The sequence below is a fragment of the Dipteris shenzhenensis genome, chromosome 12, assembly GCF_047967505.1.
Source record: "Dipteris shenzhenensis isolate YYH24624 ecotype China chromosome 12, Dip_SZ_1.0, whole genome shotgun sequence".
In the NCBI taxonomy this organism is placed as follows: Eukaryota; Viridiplantae; Streptophyta; class Polypodiopsida; order Gleicheniales; family Dipteridaceae; genus Dipteris; species Dipteris shenzhenensis.
Window position 1 is genome coordinate 10,923,682 of NC_141607.1, and position 26,779 is coordinate 10,950,460.

The window sequence follows — 26,779 nt, forward strand, 5'->3', positions numbered from 1 at the left end:
CTTTATAAAACACTTTGCTACAAAAATTTTATATTTGAAACTCTCTTCAGAAATCTTGGCCTTGCTCATTTGTGTGAGCATGCCAACACTAATCTGAGCTGTTGGTAAAAAGATAACTTGTTTTTGATGCAAGAGTTTGAGACATGGAGCTGCAAGACATATTGGCAGAGGCACTGTATTGTGAACATGTTGTACAGCTTCTTTCTCTCTTAAGCAATGACCCTTGCCTTTGTAGTCTTTACATAATTTCTGGATCGACGCTATTTTGTTCTAAAAGTGGGGGTTATTCCACGTCTGATGCCAATCTGCTTGCTGACTCAGAGGAGTCCAAGTCAGTGTCACGAGGGTATTTTCTGGTCATGGTGGCACATGTTCATCCAAAAGGATATAGCCACCTATGAATGTACAAGGGATGTCAGATCATGTAACAAAGGGAACCAAGTGTAAAGCCTGTCGAAAGACTTCGAACTTGGGACGAGAAAGTGTCTTTGTAAACATATCTGCTATGTTGTCCTCTATGGGAAGATAGGACAACTCTATGTCTCCTACTGACAACCGCTCCCGAACATAATGATAACGAACTTCAATATGCTTGGTACGCGCATGAAACACTGGGTTACGCGCAATGGCCAAAGCACTCTGGCTATCAGTGTAGACAATAGTGGAGGATGTCTGGCGAATACCAAGATCTGTAAGTAACTGTCGAAGCCAAACACTCTACTATAGCAGTGAAAGCTGCCCCGTACTCAGCCTCACAGATAGATGTGGTAACTGTTGGTTGCTTCTTGCTGAGCCAAGAGATACATGAATTGCCAAGCAAAAAACAGTTGCCGATATGTGACTCTCTGGTGTCGGAACATCCTACCCAGTCACTATCCGTGTAAGCATGCATGGTAAGTGAACCATGATCACCATAGAAGAGGGCTAAATTCTGAGTGCCTCTGAGATATCTGAAGACTCTCTTCACTGCCTACCAATGCTGTGAACTGGGCATGTGCATGAATCTACTGAGCTGAGATACTGCATACTGTAAGCCAGGTCTGGTGTGACATAAATAAATAAGGCATCCAACAGCCTGCTGATAAAGAGTGATATCACATGGTGGGCTCCCATCGTGAGCTGAGAATTTGAAGCCAGGGTCTACTGGAGTAGAGATTGGCTTGCAATCCTCAAACTGAAAACGATCAAGGAGCTGTCCAATATACTTGGACTGAGACATCATGATACCCCCCTCAACATGAGCAAACTGAATGCCCAAATAATAATGAAGCTGTCCCATGTCTGACATGTCAAAAATTTGCTGCAAATCAGCCTTGAAAGCTGCAATTTGCTGAGTATCTGGTCCCATGATGAGCATATCATCCACATATAAAATCAGCACTAAAAAATCAGATCCACTCCCGCAAACATAAAGAGTGGGTTCTGAGGGACTATTCTGACAACCAAGGGATAGTAAGTGTGCATGAATTTTGGCATACCATGCCCTGGGTGCCTGCTTCAAACCATATTCTAAGCCGGCATACCTTATTTTCAGAATTAACAACCTCAAAGCCAAGAGGTTGTGTGACATAGACTTCTTCCTGGCCAACTTTCACATGACCATTGAGTACATACCAGGACTACGCAATGTAGTTGCAGATGCTCTCAGCAGGTTACCTCTAGCATCAGCCATGGTAATCTCTACATTATCTGTGGATGTTCCGAATTCATTCAAAGGAAAGTATTTCAATGATAAAGACTTCGGCACAGCAGTACAGGTTCTTTCCAAAGATCAACCTTCGACTTCCGAACAAAAGATTTTCTCATCCTATTCTTATACGGACGACCTTTTGTATTATCAAGATCGCGTCTGTGTACCACTGCAAAAGGCTCATGTTGCTGGTCAAAGTCCTCTTCTGAGGATGGCAGAGGTAACCAAGATTCAAAGGCATCAAACATGTCAACATCTGGCTTAGCTTTGCAGTCCACAAGAGGAGAAGCTGAATGTTCAGCAAAGATTACATCTCTACTGACAATAATCTTCCCAGTATTTGGTTGGTATAACCGATACCCTCTACTCTCCTGGCTGTAACCAATAAATATGCATTTGATTGCCTTGTCATCAAGCTTATGTCTCAGCTGAGATGGTACATGAACATATGCAAGAGACCCAAAAACTCTCATGTGTGAAAGTGAAGGCTTCTTGCCTTTCCATGCTTCATAAGGTGTAATAGTCTGCAATGCTCGTATAGGTGATCTTTTCAGCACATAGTTGGCACACATCACTGCATCAAGCCAAAATTTATTGGGTAAAGACTTGGCCTTAAGCATGCATCTGTGTTAGGATAAGTGTGATCAAGGGCTTGCTCTATGGTGCATGTGTGCATCTAGGGGAGTCAGATGTGTGTTTGTGTGTGTTGTAAAGGCACATCAAGTGCTATGATGTGTCTAGTGTGTGACCTAAGTGATGATGTAAGCCAAAGGCCCCCACATGGGAGATTCCTTTGATTTAGGCCAGTCCCACTGATGTAGGGGCTGATTCCCACTGATGTAGGGGCTGATTGCCACTTATGTAGGGAAGGTGCTACCTTCTCCCCCTTTCCATAAGAGAGAGTCACCTCTCTCACAATCTATAGAGTGAACAACATTTTGGTTTCATCTTGTGCTCTCACTCCTCTTCCAAGATGCATCTATTCTATCCCATGTGATTCTACATTTGGTATCAGAGCTTTAGGTTCTAGATCTAGCCTAGCCTAGCATTAGATGCTCTCTCTAGCATGAACTACTAGTTTCTCAAAGATTCCTCATCAAAATACTCTAAGAAGATGACCCCAAGCTTTATGTGAAGTTTCAAAGCCATCAATGTGGTGAATGTATGAGTCACTTAATCCCAAAGCAATGATAGCAAGAGCCTTCTTGTCTTTGATCAACCAATTAGCTTCTTCTTTTGTAGACTTCTTTTCCTTTCCATTCACAACATTCCATATCTCCTTTTTCATAAGCACAAACTTCGCTTTTGTTTGCCAAGTATGCAAACTAGTTCCATCAAACTTCTCTACTTGCTTGGACCTAGTCATGTTTATAGTTCAAGTACTCATCAAAGAGAATCACATAGTCATCATTCTAAATGCAAAGTATAAGGACACTTATGAGCTCCATGACTGAGTTCTACTACTCCAGTACAATCAAAGCAATGAAAGTTTGCAGTAAATAATGGAAGCCCCAAGCTTATGGTGATAACTCAACACCCTTTGACCAAAATATGCAAAATTCTGTCAACAGAGACCAGGGTAGATTGGAGGGTGCAATTCGCATAGCTCATAGCTCTATTCAAGGGGATTTTTATGCAAAAAGAACACTAGTATACCAGACTAGGGCTACCAGCAAGAAGAGGCACAATGTTGCGCCAGGTCGCCATGTAGAAGCTTGACAAAATCGATTGGTCTTTTGTCTGTTGCTCCTCCAATACTTGACCAAACGGGCTCAGACTTCATCAGCAGCTTCCTTATAGCGTCACCCAACTCAAGCTCAAAGGAATTTGCAAATGAGTGACCACAGAGGCGGCATTACGCGATACATCGGCGGACAGTCTTCTTGTTGGCACAGGCGATGGAGGCGCAATTTCGCGACGAGCTTCGAGCTGAAGGGGCGCCCTACAGAGATGGTTCTACAGCACAAAGGGCTTGGAGAATAGTTGCTTGTAGGTAGAGAACAAGCTCACACAAAATTTTGGAAGGAAAGAGGAAAAATGGAGAGGTGCACAAGGGAAATGCTTCAAATGTATCTTGCTTATTAAGTTCCTTTGGCTACAATTGGAAAAGGGAATGTGTTATTCCATGAAGAACAACAACTCCAAAGAGAATGAAGCATTTCTTGTGAAGAAGGGCTACTTCAACAACAAAGCAAATCTGACTGAAGGAAGAACTCCAGCAGCAAATGAAGAAAATGCTTTTTTAGCACTTTGTCTTTTTGAATTTTTGTTTATCACTTGGTCAAATTTTGAGGTTCTCTGCCTGAAGTAGTACTCCAAAAAGAATGTCATATGTTTTGTCTTTTGTAAATCACCTCTGGTCACCATATGATGTAGGCCATGTGATGTGTGTTTGATCCCATGGTATCTCTTGCAGACATGAGAAACTAGGTCCACACAAAGGCCTATGATTAATCCTTGTACATGCAAGAGAGATAACCATTTGGGGGGTCTATCCCATTTTTGTGAACCTCTCACCCTTGGGAACCCTTGCTAACATGAGATCCTAGCCATAGATTTATCCTTGACCACCATGAGATGGCATGAGAAACTATGAGACTAGATGTAGAGAAGGAATCTATACTAACGATAAGGAGAACCAACATTGAAAATATCATTTAGATACTTTAGTATGTTTTCTTCATCTCGAATATATGATTTGAACACCTTCCAAAGGTGCCCATCGGGGAAAGGGCACCTCCTGGTGGCAAAAAGGACATTAAAAAAGAAATTAGATAAAGTAAATTGTAAATAATGCTAATATTAAAATTTGTGCCTATTTTCTTGCTTCAGCGTTGACTATCTTTGAAGAATCCACAAGATTAGCAATAAAAATTCAAGTTTTTGGTGCAAATGAGGTAAGTTCGTTCATGTCGTGAAGCTCCCTTACTTTATATTAAGAGCATGAACTTCATCTTCTAAAACACAAGGAGTGAAGATTTAGGGTTACTGTTGTAGTCATCATCAGTCTCTTGCACCTCATTGAATAACCCCTCTAGATAGCATTATCATCTTCCATTAGTTGATCAAGAGGCAACCCCTTGGGGGAGGGTATGTTGGGATAAGTGTGATCAAGGGCTTGCTCTATGGTGCATGTGTGCATCTACCGAAGTCAGATGTGTGTTTGTGTGTATTGTAAAGGCACATCAAGTGCTATGATGTGTCTAGTGTGTGACCTAAGTGATGATGTAAGCCAAAGGCCCCCACATGGGAGGTTCCTTTGATTTAGGCCAGTCCCACTAATGTAGGGACTGATTCCCACTGATGTAGGGACTGAGCACATGTGACAGTCCCCCCTCGAAGTGCATCAGCTAAAGAATGAAGCAACTGTCTGCAAGATGTGACATGCTTGGAAGCACCACTATCGAAGTACCAGGACTGAGCATCATTAGCAGTAAAGAATGCATCAGCTTTGGAGGGATCAAATGAGCAATGGACAGCCCATGCCCAATCATCCTGAAGAGCATGCGCATGTAAAGCATCTTCTGGCTCATGGGATTCAATAGCATGTGAGGCATTAACTGTCAATCCTGCTTTCTTTTTCTCCGAAGCAATGCGCTTCCTACATTCTGAAATGTCATGTCCAGGCTTGCAACAATAGTTGCATCTTTTCTTCTTTGACTTATCTGCTGTATTTTTAGATGCATGGGAGGAATTGCAGCTGCTATGCGCAGATTTTGGCTTGCCCATAGGCTTGGAAGCCTTGCCTCTTCCTGTCTGCTGTGAAGCAAATGCATGATCAAGAATAATCGCTTGTCTATTAGCTCTACTTTGCTCTTCCTGCAAAAGCAAAGTAACTAGCTGATCAAAAGAATAGTGGTCTGGATTACCCATGGCCACTAATCAAAGGATTGTAGCAAACCCTTGATATGTATCTGGCAGTCCATTCAATGTGGTACTGACAAGCTGTGAATTTGGCACCACCTCATCAATGTTGGCAAGCTGTTCCATGAGGTCCTTGACCTTTGTCAGGTATGCATCCATAGAGTCACCTTCATTCATACTGACTTCCTGTAATTGCCTTCTCAAATATGCAACACGAGCTTCATTGCGAATCTAATAGAGAGAAGCCAATTTATCCCAAGCATCCTTTGCTGTCCTGCAAGACCGGATGTGTGGAATAATAATTCTCTTGCATGATAAAGCAATACATGAATGTGCATTTGCATCTCTTGCATCCCATCTAGACTGTTCCTGAGTTGGAAGAGCAATAGCAGGAGTGCCAGAAGATGAGGCATCAGGAGGAGTACCCCCTGCAGAAGGACCAGAAGTAGAGGCAATCACTGTAGCATTGGCTGGCCTCAGATCAGCCCCAGAAACAATATTCCACAAATGCTTTGCAACAAGAATATGTTTCATGAGATAAGACCACATCGGATAGTTGGTGCCATCCAACTTATCATCTTCACCAAGAACTCCAAATAAATCTTAATTGTTCCCAACCATAGCAAATGTGATACCCTGAAAAAGACCTGAAAACAAGGCTATCACTGCAAAAAGCTGGCTGTCCAAAAAATGACAGCAAATATCTGCAAATTTCTGACCCAAATCAAAGGGCAAATGCAGATCTGACCCAAATGTGACTGTGGCAGGCGATGTTCACTGCAAAAACAGCAAATTTGTCAAAAGCCCCAAATTTATTGAGGGCAAATAGGCCAAAAAGAGGGCAAATGCAGAAAAGCCCCAAATTTTGCTGAAATTTTTGCAAATCTGACCCAATGTATGCAAATCTGACTCAATGTCCTGCAAAAGTAACTCAATGTCCTGCAATCTGACCCAATGTACTGCAAACAAACAAGAGATTGCAGACCAAACTCCAAAGCCCCAATGTTCTTGCAAGAAATTGCAACCAAAGAAGGTGGAAAGAACTGGAAGCCCCAAGAATTGCCAATGTCCGTATTCACAGCCAATGCTAGCTAGTACAGATTCTGACACGTTGTACGGAGCACTGTACAATGAATGTACGAAAGTATAGTACAAAAACAGGTACAATGCCTCTACTGAACAGGTACTGTGCCTGTACGAAGTGCAAGTACGGCTGTACGGAATGTACGACAAAGGTACGAAAAGCAATACAGAACATTGTACGGTGACGTATGGAACATGTACGTTGTATGGACATCTGCTGTGTACGGTTGTACGAAGGATATCCAATGTACGGTATACAACGTATGTACGATGTACGAACGTCTGGTGTACGGAATCACTGGCACGGAGAAGAGCGTACGGCTGTAGCAGGTACTGCGAGTGAGTACAATAGCTGTACAGTGCAGACACGTAGTATGGAGAAGCACGAAGCGGAGCAGTACGAAACCATATGATTGTACAACACAAGTACAAGGGACGTACGAAATGCAATCAAAAACAGGTACGGAGCTGTACCGTACAACTATACGAATGAAGGAGCGGGTGCAAGAGACGAATCTAAACGTGGCTCTGATACCACTGTAGGGTCGATTAGGAGAGAGAGAGTGCAAGTAGCTAAAGAAGCGATGAGTTAGCCGTCACGTCAAATCTTGGATAAACCAAAAACAAAGGAGTACAAGGTACAAGTACCTAGACCTAAGACTAAGTGTCCTAGGTGTCACATAGGACTAAATGTCCTATGTGGCCTAAAAGACACTCACACTATAAGTGTCTTTATTTATGCCTACAAGGCACATACCATGGCCTATAGGGCATCACTAGAACCACCAGAGGATGGCCTACAGTGTCATAGGCTCTAGCTCTAGAGACTAGTCACTAGATAGTAGAGTACTGTAGAGACTAGAGTGTTTCATGGATCATGGATTATGTATGCAGTTACCACTTGTGACTTGGCACAGAGTCACTCACCAATGCAATATTATGACATGTATGATGTATTTCATTTTGTTCTCCTTTCATTCGATGATTGACTCTTGATGATTGAGCCATTGCATCACATACATGGGCATTGAAAATTTGAATATTAAAATTTAAAGATGATGGAACAATGAAGATTCTTGAATGATGAATCTTGATTTTGATTCTTGAATTATAAAGTTTAAATTTTAAATTATATAAATTATGCATAGGCTGTTTAAATTGTATTGTATCTACGTTTTTCACTATCATAGACCCTTCCCCCTTTCAACTACTTTAATAAACTCTCTCTCTCTCTCTCTCTCTCTCTCTCTCTCTCTCTCTCTCTCACCAGGATACACACAGATTCACCTACCCCACTCGATGAGGATCTCTCTTGGGCAGTTCCGGGTCTCTTCACACAGACTTCGCATCGAGAGCAGCAGAGCAGAGCGACTACCCAGGGAGCGGCGCATATGCACACTATGTGACATACAGGAGGTTGAGACAGAGGAGCATTTCATCTTCAGGTGTCCTATGTACTATGAGATCCGAGGACGTTTCCACTTCTCAGAGATAGTTATGGGATTTTAGCCCATTTCCTCTCCTACCCAGACCAGCGGTGTTTGGCAGGTTTCATTCATGAGGCACTTAGACACCGCGAGAGGATACTCCGAGCACGAAGACAGGAGCAGACTTCTTCCTCGGTTGATCCCTCTCAGAGCTCTATCACGGAGTTGTTTCAGCTAGATCACATGGATCCCAACGAGACGAGGCCTCGACATGACCGTGACCCGGAGCTCTATCACGGAGTTCTTTCTGCTAGATCACATGGATCGCAACGAGACGAGGCCTCGACATGACCGTGACCCGGAGCTCTATCACGGAGTTCTTTCTGCTAGATCACATGGATCCCAACGAGACGAGGCCTCGACATGACCGTGACCCGGAACCCGTGACCCGACAGCTCAGACAGAGGGTCGACACACAGATCACACTTGGAGACATCCCCTCCTTGTTTAGAGTTGGAGCCCGACCGACGAGGGTCACAGTAGCCCTGGTTAGACGTAGAGCTACGACCAAGACACATGCCAGGACCGCACCTCTGAGTGGCCGACAGCACTCTATTGCCGACTTCATGCCTCCACTGCCTCATCCATCCTGATATCTTGCTGTTGCTGGGGATGACGATGATATTCATGATGATGCTGAGATTGATATATAGTCGACCACCGACATCACTATGTTGTACTTAGGACTTAGTATTGCCATTCTGCATTTTTGGCATTTTGCATTGGTATAGACGCTCGTTTAGTAGCTCCACTACCACAGCTCATTGTATCAGGATTTTCACAGTCTCATAGACCCATCGGTCTTCCGAAGACTTTAATAAACTTTCTTTCTCTCTCTCTCTCTCTCTCTCTCTCTCTCTCTCTCTCTCTCTCTCATACGTTGACCGGCACCCGTCGGGCTCCCACCCATACCCCCTAGGGGGACGGGGCCTATGAGACTCAGGTTTCCGAGACCCTAGACTGCACCATTTGGAACTGTAATGGTACCTTATGGTCAGACCCAGGGAACTTCTCAGAGTCTTATACAGAACGAGACATAGTCTTTTACATGGAGACACACCAGAGCCCAGAGCATCCACTACCAATAGTCAGTGGCTACACATGGGAGTCAGCCTTCAAGGATGAGACGAGGAATACAGGAGGAGTCCGAGGATCAGGCGGGGTCGCAGTATTGTACAGGTCTTCCCTCGCTGGAGCCACCTCCATTGAGAGGAAGGACACACGCTCCCGATTCATGTGAATCCGGATCCGACGCGCAGACACCTATGACCTTTTCATAGCAATATGCTACTTCCTGCCAGACACATCCCACTTCACCAGAGTGGCACGAGAGAAGGGTGAGACATCACCATATGCACCCTTACATCAAGATGTTGGGGACTTCAACGCCAGGACGAGCACGCGCAAGGCACCATTCCTGTACTTCCGAGACGACTCTACTAGACATGGACCTAGACGGAGGATGTATGACCAGGACCTAGACGGAGCCTGTTACACCATATGGACACACGCTCCATGATCAGGGCAAGATGCATGATCTCATCATCTACAACGGGCTTGACCTATGGCCCTCCTCATGTGGTTTTACTTGCTTCCCACACGGGGTGGGGGGGGGGGGCGCTAGTGTAGTAGATTACATCATGGGATCCCCTACCTTCACTTCATGTATCACTAACTTCACCGTAGCATCACTCCCTCCAGGAGCTGATCACACATACCTATTCTTCACTATCACCACCCCACGCTTAGCCACACCACACACACCACATAGGAAGCACGACACCTACCACGACATACACTTTGATCACAGCCTCTCACCGGCCTACTCTGGACGCCTCAACAGACTCCTAACCTACATTGATCGCATACCACTCAGAGGACTGTGCTGCCCTGATTAGTCGCACACTCCACGAGGCTACCCTCCAAATCTTTCCCCACACCACACGGTCCACTAGACCACCACCTCTTAGTTCTGCACCCTGCAACAATTGATACGATGCGGAGTGCAAGGCTTATCGTCGACAGCTCCGACTTGAAACCAGATGTCACCTCCCGAACACACCAAACACGGTACGCAAGTAGGTATTTCTTTGTCGAAATGAGGAGCTGTTGTCGCACATCTTGTACAGCAACAACTCTAAGGATTTTTGGCGGAGATTCCTTGAGCGTAGGTCTCCATCACCCCTCACCTACACGAGAGTCTGGCACACGTATGCACACCATCTTTATGATGTCCCACACCAGCCCACTCCAAATCTCACACACACCTCGCCCCACCACTTGCACGTTGTTCACCAGAAAGGGAGTCAAGGACGCGACATTGAAACTGCACAATGGCCGAGCTAAGGATCATGAGGGGCTATGCACTCAGTTTATCGCATATGGGATCGACACGTTAGCCCCGATCCTAGCAAAGCTATTCAATGACGCTGTTTGCCTTGGCTTCCCCCACACTTGGACACTCAACACCATCACCCCCATCCACAAGATAGGGGATCCCATGGACCCGAGTAACTACAGGACTATCATGATTGGACATGTGATGTCCAAGATCTATGCAGCTGTATTGGATGCGTCGGTCAGCCTGTTCGCAGAGATGAGAGGGCTCAGAGCAAAGAGTCAGGCCGGTTTCAGGCGAGACCATGGGACTATGGATCACATACTCACACTCAGGAGTGTCATTGAGGAGGCCAGATCACGGAAGGAGAGAGTATATTGCTGCTTTGTGGATTTTCGCAAAGCCTTTGACACAGTACCTCGAGCTCATCTCATCACACGCCTACAAACACTGGGATTTGATCAGGAGATCATCTGGGCAACCATGGCACTGTATGAGAGAGTCTCAGGCCGAGTTCTCGACAGACGCAGGTTGGACAGATGAGACCTTGAGTACCATAGGGATCAAACAGGGTTGTCCCTTATCACCAACCATGTTTGGCCTCTACATCGATGAGCTTGAGACTTTCATGGGGGCGTTCGGAGGGACCGGTTGCTCACTTGCCAGGATCATCATCAAGATTCTTCTTTATGCAGATGACGTGGCACTCTTGTCGTCCACACCCGAGGGGCTCCAACGACATCTGAATGCACTACAGGCTTTTTGTTTATCCCATGATTTGGAGGTCAACCTTGGCAAGACCAAGGTCATGATCTTTAACACCTCTCAAGCAAACACTTTTACTTTCGGTGGGTCACCAGTTGAGATCGTATCCTGGTCATCGGCCCGATCTTCACGATGAGACTAGCAATGCAGGCCGGACTGAGCAGGGGATACACCTCACTAGCTCGGCTAGAGAGACAATGCTTCCACTCCCACTTCCAGGACCCTCGGACCAAGGCTGTTCTCTTCCACTCCTTGGTCCGACCAGCCGATATGTATGGCAGCCCGTTGGGGGCCTGACATGTCAGAGATAGAGTGGACACGGGTGGAGCGCCTGCAGATCCTCATGCTCTCACGGATGATCCCGGGGAAACCGTCTGTACCACAACACATCATTCAGGCCAAGTTTGCTGCTTCTCCACTCCAGCTGGATGCAGCCTTTCAGACCATCACATATCTACACCGGGTTAGATCATATGGGGACTGCACATCAAGGAGACAGAGGTTGCCATGGTTGGCTCTCGATTCTTCCATGAGGTTGGCAGCAAAGGGAGACGAGCGATGCTGGTATGCACGGACTCACAGATGGTTTGTGAGACTAGGGTTCCACATCGATAGGATACCTCCTTTTCAGTACAGTTTAGATGCCCCTCCGGTACTCCCACCCACCATCCCGATCGGGCCACACACCAACCAGGTCATTCGAGAGGATCTCCTACAGCTACACAACTTTAGGACCTGGTTGGAGCCGAGGGAGCTTCCAGTGAAGTTGAGTTTCTACAGAGATTACTGTCTTCATATTTCGAAGGAGGGATTCATCACACCATCGGGGTACGGGTATCATCACACCGCCTCCGCATAGAGAGCGGCAAAGCAGAGGGGATTCCTAGGAAGCATTGCTTATGCATATTGTGCGACTGTCAAGAGGTTGAGTCGGAGAAGCATTTTATTTTCAAGTGCCCAGTGTAACTACGAGATCCCACTGCCTCTTTAGAGATGGCTCCGGGCTCCTTTCCAAATTCCTCGCCTACCCAAATCAGAGATGCCTCGCGGCCTTCATTCATAAGGGGGTCCAACACAGAGAGCACTTACTCAGGCAACGGGGCTTGGCCACATCATCAGACACCTCTCAGAGCAAGATCGCAGAGTTCTTCCCATCGAGTGACATTGATCGTCCAATCTGTAGCCACAGACGTGACAAAGACCCCGACCCGACGACCGTAGCACGACACACGAGACATCAAGGGGACACACAGATCACTTTGGGGACCTCCCATCATTGTTTAGACCCGAGATACGTCCCACGGGAGTCACGGTGGCTTTGGTCTTGCATCGAGCCTCGTCCAAGAGATCGAGACGCACGGCACCCCTTGATAGGCGCCAGCGTCCCATCACCGGCTATGCACCAACCAAGGCGACATGACATACGGAGGATTCCGCTCCGCTCTAGTCTTTTCTTTTCATTGTTACATCCAGATGTATTTGAGTATATATGATCAGACTTAGGATTCAGCACGGGTGATGATGCTCGTTTCAGTAGCTCCACCCTTACTGTGATTTGTATCAAGTTTTCTTTCAGTCTCATAGACCCATCGGTCTTCCAAAGACTCTAATAAAATCTCTCTCCCTCCCTCCCTCCCTCCCTCTCTCTCTCTCTCTCTCTCTCTCTCTCTCTCTCTCTCTCTCTCTCTCTCTCTCTCTCTCTCTCCCCCCCCCCCCCCCAAGAGTGAGATCAACTCTCTCCCCCCCCAAGAGTGAGATCAACCGCATCATACGATTGGATTTACTGCAGCTATATATATCACGGACTTGGGGAGGGGACCAAAAGTTTCCTACCAAGATCCATTTTTACCGCAACCACTTCCTGAGGGTATCAGATGATGGACTGATCATTAGGCCTCAGTATCTGGAGGATAGGTAAGTCACCCATGCGCCAAGGATTGCCATAGGACAGATGTCACACCACTTAAGGATCGATACAAGGAGGGTCGTAGGCACACCTAGAGAACAACGGATTTGCAGGTTATGCACCCTGGCAATAGTGGAGACAGAGGAGCACTTCTTATGCATTTGCAATGCTTATTATAAGGTCCGAGGACGCTACCACTGCTTCTGCCAAGAGGGGCGCAGATTTGGACCACTCTCCCGATTGATCCACTTCCATGATCAAGTGTATGTTGGCCTCTTTCTGATGGAGATGCGACGGCACAAGGAAACTCTGCTACACTAAATTTGACAACAGAAGGAGACAGCACCACGAGACATTGATAGGGCACAGAGAGACGTCATTGATTTTTATGCCTTTGAGTCAAACTCCGGGACACATCAGAGTAGAGGATGAGAAGATAGTCGACATGAGGGCAGCTTGGATCAGTGGGCACAAACGACACAAAGCAGAGCAGAGGGCGCCATAGAGGATGACCAAAGCACGCACGATAGAGGTCCAACCCATCGCCGCTTAACTCAGAGGAGACCAATCAACCCAAGGTCCAACCCATCGCCACTTTACTCAAAGGAGACTGATCAACCCGAGGTGTCACCATTGATGCTGCCCATCGGATATAGAGATCTCGGAGACTACGACCCCCACCACGACTGGAGACAACTCGATAGCTAAAGATACGTGACATCTTTGCTTTCTATCAAAAAGATACCACGCTCCTCGATATGTCCTCGGAGCTTTCACGCTACCTACTGAAGTCTCCTGAGAGCTTTGAGAGCGTGCTTCTAAGTTTTTGAGATCATTAGCTTAGCTTAGAACTCAGCAAGGGCCTTAGCGAGCCCTTTGCTTCCGGCCATGGTGGCTTATATGAGCTATTTTGTCACCATTGCGCCAGACCTTCAAGCCCCTATTGCTATTGCCGTGCCACCTACTAGGTCCTCTAGCGCCAACTGGGACGTGCGGATCGAGTCATGGGGAAAGATCTCGTGGAGACCTCTTGTACCACTAACACAACGGTGTTCGAGGTGTGGGCAAGGTCTACATCATCTCCAAGTAGGGTTGGGAGCTGCGGGGCTGGGTGGCTCACATAAATTGCATCAAGCGCACGATCGAAGTGGATCTGGACACGAGTGGACATAAGAGGGCCCTCCATGTGACTGGCATGGTAGAAGAAATACGAAAAGGCTAGGTACTAGTGGTCAACACCGAGTAGGGGATGAGGCAAAGTAAAGTTTTTTTTTTTTTGAAAAAAGAAGGGCTAATTATATTACTTCGAGACAAGGCATACAAGAGACTCAACAGCAATGCTGGAGCACAGGGATAACTCCCACCTGCGAAACTACAAGCCACACAGGGCCAAGCAAAAAACTGTTGCAAAATGCTGTCAAAACAAAAAACCCTAGTCTGGGTCTTCTGAAAACCAGTAAACTGCGAAACCAAAAAAGCTACGGATCCCTGATGAAGTGAATCCTGGAAGTACTAGAAAGTCTTCGAGACAGTGAATCATCAACTGATATGACTCCTCTGAGTCAACATCCAACAATCGAGGCCGACCAATAATCCCTGATGAAGTGAATCCTGGAGATACTCGTAATCCAAGCATGTATGGATCCCTCCTCCGCTGAGCTCCCGTCCATCGTGCCCGCCCGAGGGTGCCAATAGGAAGAGACCTGCCAGCATGAGCAACCACCACCTGGCGGGGGGCGAGTCCGCACTCCAGTAGCCCGCTCCACGCACCTGCAGGCCTCAACCCACATGGGGAGCCTCCTGGTACGACAAGAAGAAGTAGAGCCAAAGGAGAAGGGATCCCTGAGGAAGGAGTCGAGGGCCGCCGCCCTGTGGAAAAAGAATCTTCGAGAAAAGCTCTGAGTCTTGAGAAGCTTGGAGACCCAAGCAAAAAAGGATCCCTCCTCCGCTGAGCTCCCCTCCATCGAGCCCGCCCGAGGGCACCAACAAGAAAAGACCCGCCTGCATGAGCAACCACCGCCTGGCGGGGGGCGAGTCCGCACTCCAGTAGCCCGCTCCACGCATCTGCAGGCCTCAACCCAGTTGGGGTGCCTCCTGGTACAACAAGAAAGAGTAGAGCCCCAAGAGAAGGGATCAAGTCCAGCAGCCCTGCGGATAGAGCCAAGAGCCGCCGCCCTGTGGGAAGAAGGTCTTCAAGACAGTGAACCATCAACTGATATGACTCCTCTGAGTCAACATCCAGCAATCGAGGCCAACCATGACCAAGGTGCCAACCACGATCAAGAACCCCTGCTAGGAGGAAAGCAGTGAAGCCACGTCGAGGTAGCAAGGTTCCATGAGCCGGTGTAGCTCCGAGATCGGAAGCGCCAGGATCCCTGTTGTCGAGCTTGACCATCAAGAAGAGCTCTTGAACACCATGGGAGCAGGCATCTCGCATCTCTATCTCCTTGAGCTCGAGGTAGTACCAAACCTTTCCTCGACAAAAGGTCCCGAGCACACACGACGCTTCCTGAAAGATGTTCCTGTTGCTGCGATGAAGGTGCAGGTGATGCAAGCCGCTGGGGCGGAGGAGCAGGCTACAGCCAACAATGCTCCCCTCCGAGGAGATGCAATGCCCCAAGCCACGGGTGGCACGAGAAAGCAACTTGCACCTACAAGCCCTACGCGAACGAAGCATGCCCCAACAAGAGTGAAGTTACCCTCATTTCATGAAGGTAGACGTGTCCATTGCAGACCTGAGCTTTGGCACTAGTGGTCTCATTGGTGTATCCACATTGCCCACTCTCCAAGCTGTCTCACAAGTGAGATCGATCCCCATCTTATTGAACAAGACTTCGTCATCTGCCATTGGAGTGTCTCCCACTAGTAGGCCTCTAACCAAGACATTTAGTGCCTTGCTAGCCCTTCTATTTTCTTTCCCCAAAGCTTCAGAAATAAACTCCTTCTTGGGGGCTGATGCGCCTTTTTTAACCACATCCTTCCACTCACTCCATCTTTGCCTCTCCCTTGCTGATTTGTTGTTTGAGTTCAGCCTTGCATTGTTGCTTGCATAGTTGCAATATCCTTCCTGAGAATGGCATTTTATGTTTTGAGTCCTTCCATGGCCTTGCAAGTTCCCTCCAGAGTCACCTTCATGTCTTTTAATTGCTGCATTTCAATCCTCAAAGCACGTACCTTGTCTTGGAGTTTGTTTTTTTCACATATCCACTCAGCTTTTTACTTCTCCCATTCTTCTCACTTGGCCTTTTCTTTTCTCCATTTTGTACTTTCCCCCATTGTTTCTTCACTTCAGCTAGTGTCTTATCCACATGTGCTTTCTCTATTAAGAGCGCTACATTTGTAGCTTCCAAACTGTCAATTTTCTCAATCAATATACCTTTGTAAGACTAGAATAAGTCCAATCATACAAATTTTCTCAATCAAGGCTAGGCATATCTTGTTGAGGCTGGTGAAGACATTAGACATAGCACTGTGGGTTGTTCCTGCTGAGTAAACTGCCATAGCATTTTCTAGTGCTTGCTTCCCCCAAATATCCTCTACGCATTCTCGTGTAGGCATTGTGCAAAAGCTCTGTCATCCCTGTCTATTGCAGAAGTGCAGGAGTGCAGAACTAAAGAATTTCCTCACATTTGTGTGTGTGTTTACAGCTCGGGGTGATTTCAAGCACAGTGGTAGTCCTTCCTTTTCCTTTCAATAGTGCATTGCGAAGAGTTGATGTTGAAGTTTCCTTTTCTGCAGTTTCTTGATCCAGATCTTGATCTTCTTGGTCTTCTTGGTATTTCCTGCAAGTAAAAAGATGGCTGGAGCAGAAGCAGGGGGTTAAATCTGGTGTAGAGGTGTAGAGGTGAGCTGGGGCTACGGGGTAGCCCTACGACCTACATGTGGAGCCAACCACTCATACCTTACCTTCGATTGCCACGCCAACCATGAGGAGGGCCCCCCCGCCACCCACTCCCGTTCAGATCCATTTTGACCGTGCTCTTGACCCAATGTACATTAGCCACCTGGCTTCTGAGCTTCCAGTACTACTTGGAGATGGGATGGACCTCGCACATGCATCAAACACTCTTACATCGATGATATAGGATGTTGCCATCAGATCCTTTCCCACGACACGATCTGCACGTGTTCCAGATGGGAAGATGAGGCGTCACTCTTGACATTACCCATCGGATCCAAAGATCAAGGCAACCACATCCTCCACCACAGCGCGAGATAGCGCAACAGACGCAGATCCGGGATACCCTCACAGCCCACCCGAGAGCCACCACAGTGCCGGGTTTCGGGTTCTAAGCCTCAGTTTTCAGTTTGTATTTGAGATTTGAGCTTTGTTTAAGCTCTTTAGCTCTACATAGTACTCAGCAAGGGCCTTTGCTTGAGCCCTTCAAAGCTTGTATGCGCTATTTTCACTGGTATACTTTGTCCCAAAGGCCCACAAGGCCTCTCTCTCTCTCTCTCTCTCTCTCTCTCTCCTAGCTTTCCCTCCCCCTCCCCTTCCCTTTCCGTCCCCCTCCCCCCTCCCTCCCAAGTAGTAAAGACACTTCTTCTCTGCCTGCCTCCCCCCTCCCGTAGTAAGGCAGTGCTCACGAGTACTTGTACTCGCTTATTCTTTAACCAGCTTTGAGAAGGCACTCCTTCTTTGCATTGGACCCCTCTCTCTCTCTCTCTCTCTCTCTCTCTCGGGAATAGTACAATAGAATACCTGCTCCGTCCACTAGCATTTGCCCCATGAATACATGATTTTACTGTGCCGCCGCCTCCACTCGGAGCCGACCACTCACATCTTACCTTCTATATATCAAGCACCACGCCAACCATGAGGAGGGCCCCCCCGCCACCCACTCGCGTTCAAATCCATTTTGACCGTGCTCTTGACCCGATGTACGTGAACCACCTGGCTTCTGTGCTTCCAATACTACTTGGAGATGAGATGGACCTCGCACATGCATCCGACGCTCTTACATCGGTGATACAGGATGTTGCCATCAAATCTTTTCCCACGACACGATCTGCACGTGTTCCTGATGGGAAGATGACCCAAAACCCCTAGTTCGACGATGAGTACAGAGAGATGAGAACCCACCTTAGACGTGAGCGAGCACTGGGACATTTGACTTCACCAAAGGCACAACGGATCTCACGCCAGTGACACGGCATAAGAAGCGGGCTTTCCTCATGCACAGGATAGATGAGGTGATCAATTCCTTTCGCGGAGGAGATCCTACTACGGGATGGGGGCTCTTGTCAAAAGGGAAGTCACCCATTCCCATCATAGATCCCACAATCGAGCACACATATGCTTGCTCTCTATATGATGTCCCATGTCAGGCACCACTTCATCTGTCCTCTATGCCCAGACCCACTACATGTCATTTGATCACTTCGCAGAATGTGCGAGTTGCCCTTCTCTGACGATCACCAGATCATGAGGAGCTACGCACTGAGCATTTTGCACATGGGCAAGAGATCTTGACCTCGATCTTAGCACAGTTGTTCAACCATGCCGTATGCCATGGCTTCCCACCTACTTGGAGCACCACCACCATAGTACCGATACACAAGGCAGAGGCAAAGTCGAGGCATCAGAAAGTCTACACTTGCTTCGTAGACTTCCGTACGGCATTTGATATTGTCCCACGCTCTCGCCTAATCAGGAGGTTACAGGAGCTACAGCTCCCAGAGATCATGATTTGGGGGGTCATGAGTCTATATGAGTCTGTCAAAGGGAGGGTACGCGCCCAAGGAGGCCTATCAAACTGGGTTGAGAACACTATCGGAGTAAAACAAGGTTGTCCCCTATCACCGACTCTTTTCGGGCTCTATATCGACAAGATCACTTCTTTTGTCGATCGACTAGGTGGAGAGGGTTGGCTCTTGGCTGACCTGATGGTGCAAATATTCATGTACATCGATGACATAGTCCTCATATCATCCTCAGCAGAGGGACTGCAGAAACATCTAGAGGCTCTAGAGATGTTCTGCACCAAGATCAAGGTTATGATCTTCAACACCTAGCGAGCAGTGTCCCGTCGCCATAGTTTCACATACTATGGCAACCCTGTGGAGATAGTGCAGTCTTACACATATTTGGCGATAGTGTTCACCGGACCAAGTTTCACGATGATCCATGTGGGCACAGCACGACACGACCCACACCAGGACAGGGTGCTCTAGCCCGACTAGAGAGACGATGCTTCCAGGCACACTTCCAAGACCCCCCGACGAAGGGTTGGCTTTTTGACACGCTGGTGAGACCGAAGGCCATGTATGCAGCACCTTTCTGAGGGAGTGATATTTCAACGACTGAGTGAAAGAGATGTGAGGTGCTACAGGTGACCATGAAATCCAGGATGATTCGAAGTAAACCCTCACTCCCCCATCAGATTATACAAGCAGAGTTTGCCATGACCCCTCTCCAAATTGATGCCATCTTTCAAAGAGTGACATTACTCCACACAGTCTGGGCCTTACCCCAGTGGAGACTACTGAGGTTAGCATTAGAGTCCTCCAGGCGACTAGCAGAGAGCGGTGTTGATACGGCATGATACACACGGATATCCACGTGGTTTGGTAGTCACAACATTCAGATGGACAAACTTCCCCCCTTTTAGTACAGCCTAGATGCACCACCCAAGATGATCCCACGAGATGAGATCAACCTATCATACAGTTGGACCTCCTCCAGCTCCATGCATCTAGGGCTTGGGGAGGAGAGTTCACCACCAAGATCCAGTTCTACCATGACCACTTCCTAAGGATCTCAGAGCACGGCCTTGTCATCAGACCTCAGTATCTTGAGGATAGGAAAGTCTCACATGCACTGAGGATCGCCATTGGTCACTTACGAGTCTCATCACATCAGCTGCGTATTGAGGCAAGGAGAGCTGCAGCTGAAACAATCAATACTAATCTCTGCCTTCTTTCCTTCGAATCGCAGGCAAAATCACAAGCGATAGCATCCGATTTTCCTCCCAGCCTATCTCATGGATTGCATGCACACAAGATACGTAATTCATTCTCTTCATGCCTATCCACAAGCCCACAAATCCCTGGATGGTTCCCTCCTAACAATGTTATCATTTTAGACCTTTAGCTTGGTACACCATTCACCCCTCTCTTGGGGCACAACTAAAATATTTGCCCCTTGGCATTCTTACACATTAAGGTGCACCTAGGCCTGAGCACTCAGAACCACCTAGTCGATGCCAATACACCCTCACCTAGGACCTTGGCAGTTACTTCCCTTGACCATTTAATTTACGCACATGAAATATTACCGAAGTCGGTCCTCTAAGGGAAAATGCCCACCGATCTTTCCGAGGTCATGCTATCTCGGGTAGAGCATAACATTCCTTCCCTCTTCAAGCATCAGCGTCCTCGATGATGAAATCTGGGAGTACTCTCCGTAACTAGTATACGGATTCCCAGGTAGCTTCTGATAGAGGTAGACCATGCCATGCAACCAACACCGTGGGTATCTTCCGATTGCGCACTTGCATTGTTCCTCGGTCCTGGATTCATGTTGGTTTGCGTCTTGCATTATCCTCTATCTCCTGAAACAAAACAACACCTTCAATTAGTGAGTCGCCTGTATGCAAAAATTTCTTTAAACGAGAAACATGAAACACTGGATGCACACTATCCTGCATTCAAAGACTTAGAGTGCGAAGGAACTCTGAGAAAAACTTTTTCTCCTTCCTTAAATTATCTAGTGGATCGGTTTTCATCCACATACGCCTTAGCTCTATCCATAGCTTCGCGGATGTTAGCTCTCGCAAGTGCTAGCATCTCCCGCATCTGAACCACAAAGTTCGCGGCACTAGGCACTTTCTGAGGTATTCCAACTATAGTTGGATTCGCTGGCCTATAACCATAGTTCAGCTCAAACGGACTGAACCCTGTAGAGGAATATACCTAGATGAATCCAGGAACATTCCCAAACTCATCCTCTAAAAACACAACATAGTGCAGTTTCAATCTCATGATAGTCACTCACAAGGTTGAAAACCATAAACTCCATCATGCATAGCAGGGACTAGCTACTATGACATCCCCACTGACGTCATCAGTGCCCAACAGTGGGTGTAGACCATAGTATAAAAATATGCTCTCACACATACAAATCCACACACCCACACATACTTGAGCATCCATTTATACAAAGTCTTCGTACTGAGTTTCTGTCGGCACTCCGGAGGTGAAGAGCAAACTCAGCCATGATGAAGGCTAGCACTAAAGGAGAAGGCTAATCAAAAGGTAGTCCAAAATCTCTTCATTCAAGCTACAACTGCTTGTGAACCCTGTAGAGGAATGTTTTCCATCATTGTAGGCAAACTCTAACAATGGCAACCACTTGTCCCATGTATGTTGCCTCAATGACACATATGCTATAAGCATATCCTCTAAAATTTGGTTGATTCTTTTCGTCTGACCATCCGTTTCTGGATAATCCCCACTACTCATTCCCAACTCAGTCCTTAGTGTCTCAAATACCGCAATCCAAAAATGACCGGTAAATTTGACATCTCTGTCTGACACTATGGATTTGGGTAATCCATGCAGACGAAATATATGTCTAATAAACAAATCCGCTACTTGCGAGGCACTAACAGACTCTCTAGTTGGAATGAAGTGAGCCATCTTGGTAAGACGATCAACCACCACAAGGATAGAATCATACCCACCTTGTGTCATAGGCAGTCCTACAATAAAGTCCATGGAAATGCTCTCCCACTTACTTAGTGATATCTCCAAGGGCTGTAAAAGTCCGGGTAGCTTCACCCGTTCTACGTTAATTACCTGACACGAAAAACAACGTGTCACATATTCATGAATATGCTTTTTCATCTTTGGCCAAAAGAAGTCTCGCTTCACGAGATCATATGTCTTCTCAACTTCTGGATGTCCCGCACATGGGCTATCATGGCATTGTCGAATGACTCTGCTTGAGATCATTCTGAATAGGTACTACTACCTTGCCATTTCTTTTATGCATACCATCCCTTATGGCATATCTTGCATAAGTTTGGCATTTTCTGGATGGCAGGTCATCCTTTTCCCCGGGTTTTAACATATGAGCCTTAGGCCATAGGCTCTGGACGAACTCGTCCACCTTTTGAGTTTCTCTAATCTCGACCATTAGAGCACTCTCTAACACCATGAAACTCATGTTATGCATAATGTGTGACAACGCATCAGCAACTTTATTATCCTTCCCTCTTCGGTACCGAACCGTCAAGTTAAACTCCTGCGTGAGTTCTGCATACCTAGCTTGGCGGCCTCTCAAGTCAGGTTGTTTACAAAAATGTTTCAGAGTATCATGATTAACATCCACATAAAACTCTGATCCATACAAATAATGTCTCCATGTTTTCAAAGCATGGACAACAGCATACAACTCTCATTCATGAGTTGGCCAATTTTGTTGAGAGGAGAAAGCTTCTTGCTTTCAAAGGCTACTCGCCTTCCCTCTTGGAGGAGAACTGCTCCTACCGCAATGCCAACGGTTTTAAGGAACAACGGTTTCTAGGGATCAACTATTTTTAACACCGGTCCTGAGACCACAGCATGTTTTATGGTCTTAAAACTTTCCCGTTGATTCTGTCCCCATATAAAAGATACTTTATCTGAGGTCAGATCAGTGAATGGCGATACTATTTCGAAATATCCTTTGATATGCCTTCGATAAAATTGGACAAATCCCAAGAATGATCGCAATGCGGTCAACTCTGAGGGATTGGCCAAGTCAGTATCGCAGCCACTTTCTTTGGATCCATTTCTACCCCCTCAGGAGAAATTATGAATCCTAAATACTCAAGTCTTACCATACACAGTATAGTTTTCTTTTTTTTTACATAAAGATTGGCTTTCCTCAAAGTACTGAACACTATTCTTAAGTGTTCGTGATGCTCAGTAATACTTTTACTAAATACCAGAATATCGTTAATAAAATATACTACAAACTTTCCGATATACGGACGTAGTAAATCGTTCATAAGCATGAAGAATGTAGCTGGAGCATTGGTAAGTCCAAAGGGCATTACCAAAAACTCATAATGTCCAAACCTGCTTCTAAAAGCGGTTTTATGCACATCCTCGGCTCTAATACGGATCTGATTGTAGCCACACTATCTTACTGAAAATTACGGCTTCATGTAATGCATCTAGCAAATCATCGATCCGAGCCATCGGATACCTATGCTTAATAGTGATATTATTCAATGCTCTGTAATCTATACAGAGGCAAAAAGTATCATCTTTCTTCTTCTTTAATATCACTGGCGAAGCAAAAGGTGAGAAACTTGGTTGACTCTGCCCCAAATTGAGGTATTCTTCCAATTGTCTTCGTGCCTCCGCTTCTTCGGTAAAGCTTAATCTATAGAGAGGTCTATTTACAAGTTCTGCCCTCGGGATAAGCTTAATTTTATGCTTAACATTTCACTCTGGAGGTAACCCATAAGGTAACTCATCCCTAAAACAATCAGAGAGCTTCTCTGATATCTCTTTAGCCATCTCGGCCATTTCCCCATCTTGGGTAGCCTCAGTGCTAGCCGATGCATCATCAACCGACTCTACCGTGGATTCTACCGAGAAGCCAGGTCCTCCCTCCAAGAAATCCCGCGCTTGCGATGACGTCCGTGACTATCAAGCCGCGCCATCACCTCCGTACAGTCCGTTGTCACACATCCCAAACATTATGCGCTATGATACCAAATGAAACAATCAATACTAATCTCTGCCTTCTTTCCTTCGAATCACAGGCAAAATCACAGGCGATAGCATCCAATTTTCCTCCCAGCCTATCTCATGGATTGCATGCACACAAGATACGTAATTCATTCTCTTCATGCCTATCCACAAGCCCACAAATCCCTAGATGGTCCCCTCCTACCACATGTCATCATTTTAGACCTTTAGCTTGGTACACCATTTACCCCTCTCTTGGGGCACAATTAAAACATTTGCCTCTTGGCATTCTTACACATTTAGGTGCACCTAGGCCTCAGCACTCAGAACCACCTAGTCGATGCCAATACACCCTCACCTAGGACCTTGGCAGTTACTTCCCTTGACCATTTAATTTACGCACATGAAATATTACCGAAGTCGGTCCTCTAAGGGAAAATGCCCACCAATCTTTCTGAGGTCATGCTATCTCGGCTAGAGCATAACAGCAGCCATACCCAGAGAGCAGAGGACTTGCACTATGCCAGATGGAGAAGATCGAGACGGAGGAGCATTTTCTATGTGTCTGCCAAGTCTACTATGAAAACTGGGGGCTATCGATATCATTGCCTCTTTCCATAAGCGCATGGCTTTGGTCCACTCACACGGCTGATACATTTTCACAATCAGGTCTGTGTTGGGCTCTTCCTGATTGAGATGCATTGACGGAGAGACACATTTGATGCGACAGACCAAAGAGCAGCATGGACTGATGCCACAGGTCACCGTCGACACATCACAGACTTTGTTATAGACTTCTATGCATCTGAGTCAATTGCCGGTGTGGCTAAAGGAGAGGAGCTTGATGAGATCAGAGCATCATGGATTAGCAGCAGGAGCGTCCACCACGATGCTGCCAGACCAGGGACACACACTCCAAGTGCGACACGGAGAGAGACCAAAGCATGCACGATCGAGATCCGGTCTATCTCAGTTCTTCTAGAGCAAATGGAAGAAGCTGATATACTCGCAAGACACCAGCTCAACATGCAGAACCAGGCTTCCACATCCGACCTGATGCTGAAGGGGCCAATTGCCAATAACAGCCCACACAAACAAATCGACAGCTTGAACAAAATCCAATGCAGGTGACGTCATCCATGAGGCTACTCAGCCCCTTCTCAAAGTTCTACAGACAGAATGTGTCTCTATACTCAACATGCAGGATTTTATCTTTCCACTACATCAAGAAATTGCAAACCTTAAATCATTCTGCAACAAATGGAGAAGAAAATGGAGCAAACAAACACTACAGCCTGTAAAGAAGGAATCCATGACATGGTGCAGGAGTGCATGTCCTCTACAACACCCCAATTGATGTCCACCTTGTCAAGACTTAGTCAACACACAAGTTTCTCAAATCCAAAAAGGAAGTGGAAGAGGCAGTTCATGAAAAGATGATTGAGCTTACTCACAAAGGAAGTAGACATGAAGATTCACAAAGAAATTGAAGAAGCGGTGGACATGAAACAAAAAGCACTCAATGTCAGGATGAGAGGCCTCCTGGTAGACTCTGCTTGCCTTAGGCATATAAGGGAAGCCATACTAGAGCTAACATACAATTCCGGTGAGATAGTTAGCGCAACGATTATGTCATTTAGCATGCCACTGTTACAACAGCATCATGAGAACATAAAACTGAGTTTCTCAACAAGCCAAGAAACTGGAAGGCACAAAGGTCTGGATGTCAGATGAGCTTACACAGACAAAAACCAAGGGAGTTGGAGACAGTCAAAGAACCCACATAAGCTGGGAAATGGGCTGTTTACAACCATGGAAGAGCAATTATCAGAGATTTAAAAGTTAAATCTGTTGTACCTACAGACACTCTGTCTAAAACTGATATCACACCATGGATTTCTAGTATGTGTGCAGTTCTGCCACACCATGTGAGCACTAGACAATAGGGCTTTGTTACACATTCAGTGGTGCGCTAGGCACCTCTAGTTCAACATTTAAACAGGTGGTGATCTCAGATGTATTGATGTATTCCGTTCTTGGTCTTATAGGTCTTTTTGGCCTCACAGACCTCTCTCTCTCTCTCTCTCTCTCTCTCTCTCTCCCCCCCGCCCCCCCCCCCCCCACACACACACACACATCTAACAATCTATCTAGGTATCTATCAATGTCTATCAAAGAGACCTGATTCTTTATAAAAGTGTCTACAAAGGACGCTTCAAGACTTTCAACTGCCTGCAACCTTGACTTTTCAAAGTCAAGGGTGAACGCTTATGCTATCAATAGGTAAATGGTAAACCAAACATCACAAGCATGGAAGCATGCCATATGAAGACCTGGACACTAAAGAAAGTTGTTACATGAGGTGTTATTCGATCACATGTCATAAGCACCATCTTAGTTGTGACTTGTGAGTATAATAAAGAATGACTGCATTTGAATATCAGAACTTAGGATAAGTTTGCCAAAGAAACAATTAGCTGCAGAAATGACTGTGAGACACAACACTTGAGCCTGAACTTTTGTCTTGCTGACGGAAATCCCCCCCCCCCCCCCCGGCTTAAAAAAACAAAACAAAACAAAACAAAAGAGTTAAAAGTTTTAGCTGAATACCCTTCTCATCTTCCCAAAACCATCAATGAGAACATTGCATGAGTGCACATTAGGCATGTGGCCAAAAACACTTCTGATTGCCTCAAAGGTTTGATAAGCACGATCAATGTCCCATATATTGGAGCACCCCATGATGACACAATTGATTGCAGAAAGTGGAACCTGTTGTTGCGCGTTGTGTATCCCCTCAATCTTGAAGTAAACCTGCACAGATTGTATCTCAACTTCATCAACTGACACCAAGAAAATACACCAGCAACAAGTGGTGTAAGAAAACAAAAAGTCGCAGAAGCAACTGCTGCAAGAAAGTCCAATATTCAGACTTAGACCACATAAAATCTAACAGACCA

General features: G+C 46.3%; 1 protein-coding gene across 1 annotated transcript in view; it reads right to left on the reverse strand.

Annotated features, from left to right (window-relative positions):
• Window positions 1-26,779, reverse strand: part of LOC147895808 (Tetratricopeptide repeat (TPR)-like superfamily protein) — a 42,799-nt gene that overhangs the window by 4,035 nt on the left and 11,985 nt on the right. Inside the window, exon 4 of the mRNA XM_087382685.1 lies at window positions 26,430-26,633. Within this exon, the coding sequence (XP_087238811.1) occupies window positions 26,430-26,633 (204 nt within the window). The remainder of the gene's footprint in view (window positions 1-26,429; window positions 26,634-26,779) is intronic.